The sequence below is a fragment of the Arvicola amphibius genome, unplaced genomic scaffold, assembly GCF_903992535.2.
Source record: "Arvicola amphibius unplaced genomic scaffold, mArvAmp1.2, whole genome shotgun sequence".
Classification (NCBI taxonomy): Eukaryota; Metazoa; Chordata; class Mammalia; order Rodentia; family Cricetidae; genus Arvicola; species Arvicola amphibius.
In genome coordinates this window covers 1-11,553 of record NW_024582227.1, presented here as the reverse complement: position 1 = coordinate 11,553, position 11,553 = coordinate 1, and the positions used below count along the sequence as shown (strand labels likewise).

Sequence of the window (11,553 nt, the reverse complement as noted above, 5' to 3'; positions counted from 1 at the left end):
TTCTCTGCTTGAACTTCTTTTCTCCTAACAGATTGAATCAAACTCTCTTATAAACCCTCCCATTTCTCACAGGTCAAACAGGTGTTGTGCCCCTGATGCATTTGTATGATAATCACCTTAGAATGGGCTGATGAAATTGGTCATAATTACAATAATTTATTTAGTGTTTCTCTATCCATAGTTTCATTTTCCAGAGTCTGACAATGGCTAATATGAGTAATATGATCAATATTAAGTATGGGGAATATAAGATACTACAGAGGATGTAGTTTTTTTAGTTTGAGGACTAAATGATAAATAATATCAGAGGGTTGTCTTTCACTTGATATATAGGCAGGATTAGCAAGTAGAATTCAGTGAATTTTCATCTTGGACTTGGTTCATGGTTAGATGAAATTTAGTGTAGTTTCAGAGTTTAGAAAGGCAATGGGATTAGAGTTTTGTTAGAGAATAGGACACTAGGATCAGGGACTGTCTGGTTTGAGATTCTAGAGGACCTAACAATGACTTGTCTTTGTCTTTCAGCTTCAACCTGCAGGGTGCTAGCTACACCTCAGTTCCTTCAGTATGGTGGCCATCAACAGCAGTGAACCCAGTGCCACGTATTTCATCTTAATAGGACTCCCAGGATTAGAAGAGGCTCAGTTCTGGTTGGCTTTCCCACTGTGCTCCCTCTACCTTATTGTTGTGCTAGGTAACTTGACAATCATCTACATTGTGAGGACAGAGCACAGCCTACATGAGCCCATGTATATCTTTCTCTGCATGCTTTCTGGCCTAGACATCCTCATTTCCACCTCATCTATGCCAAAAATGATGGCCATTTTCTGGTTCAATTCCACTACCATCCAGTTTGATGCTTGTCTGGTACAGATGTTTGCCATCCATTCCTTATCTGGCATGGAGTCCACGGTGCTGCTGGCCATGGCCTTTGATCGCTATGTGGCCATCTGCCACCCTCTACGCCATGCCACTGTGCTTACATTGCCTCGTGTTGCCAAGATTGGCGTGGCTGCTGTGGTCAGAGGTGCTGCATTAATGGCACCCTTACCTGTCTTCATCAAAAGATTGCCTTTCTGCCGTTCCAATACCCTTTCTCATTCCTACTGCCTACACCAAGATGTCATGAAGTTGGCCTGTGCAGACATCCGTGTCAATGTCATCTATGGCCTCATTGTTATTATCTCTGCCATTGGCTTGGACTTGCTTCTAATCTCCTTCTCATATTTGCTCATCCTTAAGACTGTGCTGGGCTTGACACGTGAAGCCCAGGCAAAAGCGTTCGGCACTTGTGTCTCTCATGTGTGCGCAGTTTTCATATTCTATGTGCCTTTCATTGGATTGTCAATGGTGCACCGTTTTAGCAAGAGGCGTGACTCTCTCCTTCCTGTTGTTATGGCTAACATCTATCTGCTCATTCCTCCTGTGCTCAACCCCATCGTCTATGGAGTGAAAACAAAGGAGATCCGGCAGCGCATCCTGCGTCTTTTCCTCACGACCACACACTCTTCAGATCACTAGGGATCTGTGAGGAAACCCACTACATTCAAAGTTCTCTCATCCACACTTTAATATCAGCATCTTGGAAGGTAGTATTAAGAAAACAAATCTTTCTTAATCAAAGCACAACTCAAATCTTTCAAAGATAAAACTGGCTGTGGAATTTCAATGGGAATGGAATAAAATCTGCAATCTCCATACTCCAACATCAGATTCCATTTTGTTTTTTTCTCTATACGATTATTAAGACCAAGGCTTGTGATTTGCCTCCCATTTTATCACCACTTTCTCAGTTCATTTTACTGATGATGGTTCATAGCATTCAGAGATGGAACAACACATCTAAAATGTTCATCACAGGCATGACAAAAGGAAAATAAACATAAGACTATAGTAAAACTATATAAGTTAGAGTAAACCTCTGATTTCCTCATCAGAATTCACAATGACTTTGGATTTCTAAGAAGTTATAACTGGATTTCTTCTTTAAAACAATTTCCAAAGAAATTATTGTTTTTCTTCTGTGTCCCAGGCCAGAAAAAAACTACATTTGCCTACACTATGAAATGACACACTTCGTTATGACAATTGTCACAGCCAAGAAGACATTCTTTTTTACCTATTTAAGTTTATCAACTTTTTATTTGTACCCTGATTGCACCAATGGAAAAACTGATACTTCCTGGGAACCAGTGGGTTACATAAAATCGTGGAAGCTCAGAAACAGAAGAAAACAATAAAGTTTTCATGTCCAATTCTATGTTATGTTGAAGAATTGTTAGACAGACTTGCAGGATGTTGAGTTGGGAATCTCCAGAGCTTTACTTATGTTGTTTTAGGATGGGGCATTTGGTCCTTTATTTTCCCTTGCCTAGTGCTGCTCTGAGGAACTTCCTATCAATAGAGCCCAAGGCTCTAATCATCCCAGTAGAGTTGCTCTGCTTCCTCGCCCAATACCACTGTGCCTGTATAGTGGAATGTTCACAGATGGGTTTATCTGAGAAACAGTGTGATTAGCTGAAGATTCCCAGGGTGTCTTTTTGGGGGGGGTTCAAGACAGGGTTTGTTTGTAGCTTTGGGGCCTGTCCTGGAACTAGCTCTTGTAGACCAGGCTAGCCTCAAACTCACAGAGATCCGCCTGCCTCTGCCTCCCAAGTGCTGGGACTAAAGGTGTTTGCCACCACCAGCAGGCTGACCTGAGTGTCTTAAGGACGTTTTAGGGGAAGCAGTTGAGAATACCCAGCAGCTTGTGGTATAAAGAGAGGAGGGATAGTCACCACAGAAGTTAAGAACAAGATACATAATACTGAGTAGGGTCATAAGCTCACGTTGCTGACCAGGAAGTAAGACTAGGGGAAGGGTGGGTCTATAGAAAAAGAGGAACACATAATAAGCAAACACTGCAGACACCCGGAGCTTTAAGCTGTGTTGCAATGAAGGAAATAAGGATGGCATTCCTGCCAATGGTACATAGCACAGAAATAGCCTTGAGGTGCACCTAGGAATCCAACAGGCTAGTCAGAGGATTTCCAGGAGTGGGATAGCCACTGTAGGAATTGTAGCAGTGGAGGTGGAGTAGGCGGATCAGGGGCTGGGATCATCACACACAGAAGAGTCATAGTCAGATCCATTGTGTAGTTGGTGAATATGAGAGGCAGGCAGCAAAATAGGAGCAGGGTAGAACTTCCTGTCATGGCTAGCTTCACAGAGGCCCACTTGCACAAAGAACTTTTGAACTATACTCCAGAATATAAGAATCATGTGTGTGATAGAACTGAATAGGCAAAGGGGAGGGGAGGTCAAAGGAAATAGCGTGAAATGTACTCAGTGCAAGATCTGGTCACTTTGAACAGAGGGGTGGAAAATCATCCATTGCCCAGAGGAGCTCTTACATGGCCATCGAGAGTAAGACAATGAAGAGGATTAGAAAGACACAATTTCCTTACCTGAAAAGTGAATGTGATCATTAAAAGCAAAAATCACAGACATTCTGAAAATGTAAAAGAAATTAAAGCATAGTAAAAAGATTCAATCTGTTACTCAAAAGAATTTAAAAAAACATTGGTATTTATTCTTCCAGGGCTTTAGTATGTATTTCCATGTATGCTTTGTTTGGACATATGATAAGTTTGTGTGTCTGTGTATGTGCATGTGCACACATGTGTTTGTGTGAAGGGTTGGAGGACATTTGTGTATGAGTGTGTGTGTTTTCACTTTGGTGCTTTTTTTGAGACAGAATCTCACATTTCCAGGGTGGCCTCAAAGTCACTATGTAGCTAGGATGACCTTGAACTGATGATTCTCTTGCGTTCAGCTCTCAAGCGCTGGAACCCAGGTGCATGCCTCCATTCAATCCCATTGCGAGTCTGCTTTCTATTTGCAGTCCCTTCAGTGTCACTCATAGGCAATGCTTGATGAATGGTTAGTTACACTGCCCAGTAAGTTTCTCTTATGGAGACAGAGTTAGTGCCCTAGATTTCAGAAAAGTTGCTAGTTTCCTCCAGTCTGGCACATGTACCCAGCACACCTCCTATCTGTAGCTCATACTGGTAGCTACTGGAAAGACATCATGAAGTTGGCAGGCAAATGGATGACCTAGAAAAACTCATCCTGAGTGAGCTAACTGAGATCCAAAAAGACAGAGTAAGCACACACTTATGAGTGGATATTAGCTGTAAAGGAAAAGTTAATCATGCTACGGGTCCACAGACCAGAAAGGCTACGTGAGAAGGAGGATGTAAGGTGAGTGCAAGGATCTCCCTGGGAAGGGGAATTAGAATAGAAAATGTTTCATGTATTTATCAGCCTTTAATCCTCATCATTGCATCTTTACAATGTAAACAATGAGCGGCTTTGTAACAGTTATAAAGCAGGTGGTCTTCTCCCAACTCAGCATAGCTAGAGACTTCCAGTGCTTACTATGGCTGTCCTTTATGTTGCCCAATTGTGAGATGGCTTAAATATATTAGCCTCGGCCCTTCCCACTTAACACTCTGAACATGGCCCCTCTGATGGGCTTGGACTTGACACTGTAGATGATGGGGTTGAGCACAGGAGGCACCACAAGGTACACGTAGGCAACAAGGGCATGAACAATGTGGGGCAGGTGCCTCCCAAAACGATGGATCATGGACACACCTACCACTGGAATATAGAAGACCAGGACAGCCAAGATATGGGAAACACAAGTGTTGAGGGCACGGACACGCTCCCTGGGGGAGGCTAGACCCATCACTGTGTGAAGAATCAAGGAATAAGACATAACAATAAGCAAGGAATCTATACCCACTGTGGACAGAACCACATAGAGTCCATATAGGATGTTGACAGTAATGTCAGCACAGGCCAGCTTCATGACATCAGCATGGAAGCAGAAAGAGTGAGAGAGGAGAATCTTGCCAGGGCAGTAGTTCAGTCGCTTCAACAAGAAAGGCAATGGTAAGAGGGACAGAGTAGCTCGGGTTGTAATGGCCACACCAATCCTGATGATGACATTATTAGTGAGGATGGATGCATAGCGCAGTGGGTTGGAGATAGCCACAAAGCGGTCAAACGACATGGCCAAGAGCACTGAAGACTCTACCACAGAGAAGAAATGCAGAAAGAACATCTGGATCAGACAGGCATGAAACTCAATGAAACGGTAGTCAAACCAGAGCACAGCCAGGGTGGAAGGCAGTGTGGACAAACTGAGGCCCACATCACTTAGGGCCAGCATGGACAGGAAGTAGTACATGGGCTGGTGTAGGCTGTGGGTCCTCTTCACAGCCAGGAGGATGAGGCAGTTTCCAGTGAGTGCCACAGTGTACATGGAGGAGAAGGGGATGGAGATCCAGCCGTGGGCAGCCTCTAGTCCTGGGATGCCAGTCATGAGGAAAGACTGTGGCTGGAAGAAGGAGATGTTGATGAAGGGCTGGGAAGGGAGCATGGTTTCAGGGAGATGTGATATCTTTAATCTTGACAAACACTGAACATGTCTAGGATGAGAGGAGATAGTGAGGTAGTGTTGAGTCGAAAGTTTAGACCCAGGTTTCATTAGTTCACCATCTACTTCTAGGTATAAGGATGATATTGATGATAACATCAATGCAGACTCTATGTGTTATATTATAATCAGCATCATAGTATACCTTTCCTATAATTTTCTCATATGTTCAAGAAAACTATAGGTACTTTTGAAGATCTGGCTTTTAAATCACAGGGTTGGGCAGTTGGAGTTATGAACTCTATATAAATTGTTGAAAAGCTTCTTATCTCTAATGCTGATACCTGGTCCAGCTGGTGGTCTAAATTCCAAATGCTTACTGGTCATACCATTATCTACTTTTTGTACAAATTGAGGACATGTTATATCTCCATGCCTAGACAGAAGTGAGAAGTCCTATTTGGTAAGAGATAATGAAAACTAATCCAGGCATATGGAGCAAAGGAAGTTTACTTTTATAGAGTTCAACGAACTCTCAAAGAGTTTAATTGCATGAGAAATTGCTGTGTTTCCCCCACAGTTTTGCACTTTTTAACTGAGTTTTCCCAATGCTCATCTGTTTATGTTGTCTTTGGCTTTTCTATGAAACATTTTTGACATATGCAAAAACTTTTATGATTCATATTTAACATTTTAGACTGAATTTATTCATACACAGAATCAAGAAACTTTCTGAAAAGGCCACATTTCCTCACTCATTGTACAGAAGAGAAACCCAAGGGTGGAGAGCTGTAAGTGGCCTTCATCGGATGGGCAGCCCATGTATTGTTGTCCTGGAGTTTAAATCCTTATACATCTGATTTCAAAACCAAAACTGTCTCCTGTGGCCTGTCTGATGACAGAAGTGTTTGAACAGTGGTCTGTAGTAGAAAATACTACAATCATTGCTTCTGTGATTATTGTGTTACCAACACATTGCAATTCTCAAGGCTTTCAATAGTTGTGGCTCATTGGATCCCCACAGCTATTGTGAAATGTAGACTTTGGGGACTGCTCTTCCTGAATTATAGATGGTAACCGATGTTCAGGGGTGTGTCTTGCCCATGGTACTCTTCCTTTAAACATCTTTCAGTGGCCCGTGTGCAGTCTGGTAGCATAAGCATTGGGTAGTCCTGCGATGAAGCACATTCCCTAACTCTCAATTCCATGCATGGTAGATTTGTCCTGTTCAGGAGTCTTCAGCCAAGCAGATAGTATTATTTATTTTGGAGATTTCATGCTCTGCCTATATTATTCCTTTGACTTTCACATGGCTGGGATCCTCATTCCTTTAGGTAGTAAACATCATTTTATCAAAGAGCCCTTTGGATGATGCTTGCCTCAATGATGCCTTGACCTATAACCCCCTCCTTCATTATTCTCACATGACACATGCTTTCCCCCCCCCTGTATGTCACTGGATTGATATTTACATGTCATGATTACTTCTGTCCTTGCTGATTTTCTGTCTCTTTTACTAGATTACAAATTCCATGGATGGGTCAATCATAAGGTTTTGTCTGTTAACAGATAACTCTTACCTAGTGCAGCTCCTGGTATAGAGTAAAGTCACAGTCAACATTTATTTAAATGAATCAATAACCAAATGATAATCAAGTTTTATACAAAAGAGACAAAAACAGGTAAAAGACAAGCTGTGTTCCTCCAGCCATCAGATAGTAGAACTGATGGTAAGTTTTGAAGAAAAGGGAACTGAAGCCCTATCTGAAGAAATCATGCTTTGAACCCTTGGCATGGACATAATATGTAAGATTTATAGTTAATTGCACAGAGAAGAAATCTCTAAGAAAAGTTTGGCTAATTTTCTGGAAGATGATGGCTATCATGCCAACTAGAGTCTCAAATATTTTGTCTGTGTTCTATTTTAGGAAGCCCAGTGTGGTTACCAACAGATAAATACAGCATTATAGTGCACCTTCAGGGAATGTCCCCAGCTTTAGGTTTGTTGGACATCTCATTTCCTTAACTCATTTCACCTTCCGTCTGTGCTCTCCTTTTCATCATTAAACCCAGAGGAAATTGTTCATAATCTTATTTTTTGTTACTTTTGTTTTATGGAAACTTCTGGTCCTGCTCTTTCCCTTGGCTCCTTCCCCCACCTCTCTTTCCCTCTAACTTTCCTTACAGATTTCTCAAGTTGTCTCAACCAACAGGTCCTCATATGTTACCACCTTTAAATTGGTCCTCTTCTGGCAAACTGAGTTTTATTATCATCAGTGCTTTAGTTGGAGTACAGCATTGACCTTTGTGTACAAACCTCTGGGATTGGAATAGGTCAGATAACCTCAACTGCATATGTCTTCCATTGTTGAAATAACAACAGCTCACAGGTTTAAGTATGTGAGAGTAATTTTAACATTTTTATTTTAAAATGGAGAGATTAGACAAAAGTTTTTGGGTTTCAGTCATTCTCCTGGGTATATATAGGGCATGTTAGGAGTCTAAACTTTGAGTGAAAAATTAATTCAACAGTGCTACCATTATTTACAGAATCAATGCCTATTGAGTTGAAAGAAATACTCAATTGTAGTGCTGTTGGGCATCAAATCCTCTCCCTTTCCCCTTTCCTGTCTTACTTCATAGATTGCATTAGATCCCAGCCTCATTATCTCCCCCTTGTCTCCAGTCTTTGGCATAAACCAGATTGTTTGTAGTTTGAACTCTGGCATTTGGTGATTGCAAATCTACTGTTCTTGAAATCCAATAAGTCAATAAATCAATCAAACTTTTTACTTTCTCATCTCTTTACAGTTCATTTTATTCCTCTGAATTTACTTCCTTATGATTTCCTTGTTTCAATTTTTTATCTGTACTAATTCCTAAGTATTTTTCTTTCAGTTACTAATTCATGCCTATAAAATTGCCACACACTCACACAGCAGTTTCTGATATCAGCCAGTTTGACTGGTTACCAAAACTGGAAGTCTTTCCACAGTGTGTGGTACACATGTTGGTTAATTCTCTGGGCTTACTTGGCTGAATTATAGCCCCAGTTTTTGATCAACCAGTGTTCTAGATATTTCTATGTATATTTTTTTTATGTGAACAATTAACTTTTGAATTTTTAAACTTTGAAGAAAGACCATCACTCTCTATTCTTTGTATGGCTTCATTTAATCTGAAGAAAGGGTAAACTGAGGTCTTCCTAAAAATGGATTCTGTTCCAAAAGGCATTAAGATTCAGAGTGTATATTAACTCTTCTTTGGGTCTCCAGCCTGCCCTGAATAAGTCATACCTAAGTACTCACAACTGCAAGAGCCAATTTCTTGTTCCTGCTCCAGTTCTGTTTATCTTCGGAACTTTGACCAATACATAATTTTACACACACACACACACACACACACACACACACACACACACACACACACACACACACACTAAAAATTTAGTCACTTTGATGAATGAATGAAAAATTCACTGGAGGAGTCTGGAGACCATGTTTGTATGATCCCAAGTAGAAATATTTATATTTTTAAGTACATTTTATTATAGACAGGACTTCAGTGGTTCCTTTGAGCATCACTCTTGTTTTAGGGCTCAGGCAGAATTTCTGGGCTCTTCTTAAACCCAATAACCAGGTCTTTTTTTGACCTCTACCTTTTGGTATTGGGGAAGAGAGGGAAGCCCAATTGTGAGCCTTGATTACTCACCTTGGCTGTGGTGCTGGTCAAATCTGCTTTACCACATCCCACACAGAACTTCTTCACAGAAGAACGCAGAAGCTTCTTCAGTTAAGATAGTCTTTTTTTATTTTGAGTCAGGAAAATGCAGCCAGACTCAGGGGAAAATGGGAATTGAGTCACAGAGAAACTTCTCTGTGTTCAGTTCTACCTATGGGAGAGGACTATTTGTTGAGAGATTCAGTTGGTTGGTTAAGGGAATCTCAGAGAGATTAGAGATGTGACCAATCAGATCATACCTCTATTCCAACTGTCTTGAAGTCCTGCCTACCTCAAGTTCTAATGCATCAGTGGCTCAATACCTCTGATCCCCAAAGAAAAGACTCAGTCGACACTGAGGTCAGAGTTTAAATTTTTTTATTATTGTCATACAATTTATCCAGACCACAGTTCCCCTCCCCAGCTCCTCCAGTCCCCCCATAATCTCTCCTCTCCCTCAAATACTCCTCCTCTGAGTCCTTTCAGAAAAGAGAAAGCCTCTAGGGAATAACAACTGAACACAGGGTAAGAAACACAATAAAACTAGGCATAAACCCTTGTATCAAGGTTGGGCAAGGCAACCCAGTAGGAGGATATGAACTGAAAGAGTCAGAGACACCCTCCTACACTCCCACTATTAGGAGTCCTACAAAACACCAAGCTAATAAACATAACATATTTCCAAAGGATCTAGCTCTGACCCACTCAGGCTCAGTGATTGCTGCTTCAGTCTCTGTGAACCCCTATGAGCCCCACTTAATTGATTCTGTGGACTGTGTTTTCCTGGTGTCCTTAATGCCCCTGAATTCTTACTCCACCTCTTCTGTGGGGTTCCTCAAGTGCCAAGGGAACTTGAAATTAACAGGCCAATAAGCCTGTAGTGATTAAGTAAAGGAGAGTAGATATGTTTTAGAAAGAAAACTTGAATCAAGATAGGTCCAAGAACTGAAGAAACATGAAACTTAAAGATGAACACTGTGACTGCTCACCATCATGTTGGAAATAAAAAAATTTCATGTTCTGAATTCCCCAATATAACACGTTTTGAAGAACTCACATATTCAGCAACCTGCCTACTAAGGGATGTTCTCACCCATTCAACACTTTTTGTTCTGTCTCCACTTTCTGAAAAGTAAAGACAGTATATTGGATCCTGCACCCATGCCATCACGAAATTGCTACAGCACTTGCCAGCCTTCCTTGGACTTCAGATGTAGCACATAATACCTGTAAGGAAAATTATTTAATCCATTCACCATGTAATGTGGCAGAGTACCAACTAGGAGAGGACACTGGGCCAGGAGAAAGACTTGCCTCTGAGTCAGTGTGCCCTATAGCACTTTTGCATGTGTGCCATGTAACATGTAAAACTTTTGATGCCAATTGTAACACGAATGTGTGGAGTCTCTATCAAGCCCTAACATAATACCTGCTAGGTACATAGACACAAATCAGGAAAATCAATATCGCTGACTTGGAATTGGTTAAAGAGTGATTACCAGCGGAATATAAAGCAGATAATACAAAATTCTGCATCGATGGGCCAAGATACTTTTAGAATTTTGTTTTAATTTCAGAATAGAGCTTGACCTGGGGGCAGGCCACAGTTCATGCTTAAAAACTGGTAGACACTCTTGAGACAGACTGAAAAGTTCTACTTATATGAGTCCTGCCTTCCTGCTCTTCCTTCTGTCACTTGACTCTTCTCTAGTCCTATTTAACCCCTTATTCTACTCTGTAGGCAGAGGACTTTCCCCTTAAGCCTTCTCCCACTTCTAGTTCTCTATTTATCCATGTCAATTCAAATTTCATCATCTACCAAACATACCCCATCTTTTTCAAGAGCTCAGTAAGAACTCAGAAAATTCCGAAAGTTCAAAGATATATTTCCCTCCTTCCCAACCTTAGTGTCAGTAACCTTTGCTCGCCGCTGTATTTCCTTGCTCATTCTCCATTTTACTCCAATGGACTATCAGAGTCTATAAGGCAAAAATGAGCATTTTTCCCCCATGAGACCTTAGGAACTTAAAAATATGCATAAATAAAACATTTGCTTTAAGCCTAACTTTTTAATATGCGAGTCAGCACCCCATTTGAGTTGACATAACCAAGAGTTGGGGATGTGTTAAATTTAGTCACAGTAGTTACATTTCTGAATTATTAGTGAACAAAAACTTCAAAATGAAACAAAAAACAAATTTGAGGAGTTTCTAAAGTCAACAGCCCATGCTGTACCACTTGACTTCAGGGCTGGCTTGGTTGTGAACACAGTGTGTGAGTATTTTCCATTTCCATGCTGTCACACAGTACATTCTAATGAACACTGCCTGAAATTCGGCTCAGTTTTGAGTCTACTGTGTTTTTGTTTTTTTTCTGTACTAACAAAACTTTCTTCTTCTTCTTCTTCT

At 41.0% G+C, this 11,553-nt stretch overlaps 2 protein-coding genes across 2 annotated transcripts; one reads left to right on the top strand and one right to left on the bottom strand.

Annotated features, from left to right (window-relative positions):
• The first annotated feature begins 567 nt into the window (after window positions 1-567).
• Window positions 568-1,521, top strand: LOC119805735 (olfactory receptor 51E1). Its single transcript, XM_038317567.1, has one exon. It carries the CDS (start codon window positions 568-570, stop codon window positions 1,519-1,521), a length of 954 nt encoding a protein of 317 aa, XP_038173495.1.
• Window positions 1,522-4,465: 2,944 nt separating this feature from the next.
• On the bottom strand, window positions 4,466-5,428 carry LOC119805734 (olfactory receptor 51I2-like). The gene has a single exon (XM_038317566.1). It carries the CDS (start codon window positions 5,426-5,428, stop codon window positions 4,466-4,468), a length of 963 nt encoding a protein of 320 aa, XP_038173494.1.
• Between the last annotated feature and the right edge of the window lie 6,125 nt (window positions 5,429-11,553).

What these genes read in the sequence shown, in the direction of transcription:
- LOC119805735 (XM_038317567.1), top strand. Translation starts at nt 568, where the DNA reads ATGGTGGCCATCAACAGCAGTGAACCCAGTGCCACGTATTTCATCTTA.
- LOC119805734 (XM_038317566.1), bottom strand. Translation starts at nt 5,428, where the DNA reads ATGCTCCCTTCCCAGCCCTTCATCAACATCTCCTTCTTCCAGCCACAG.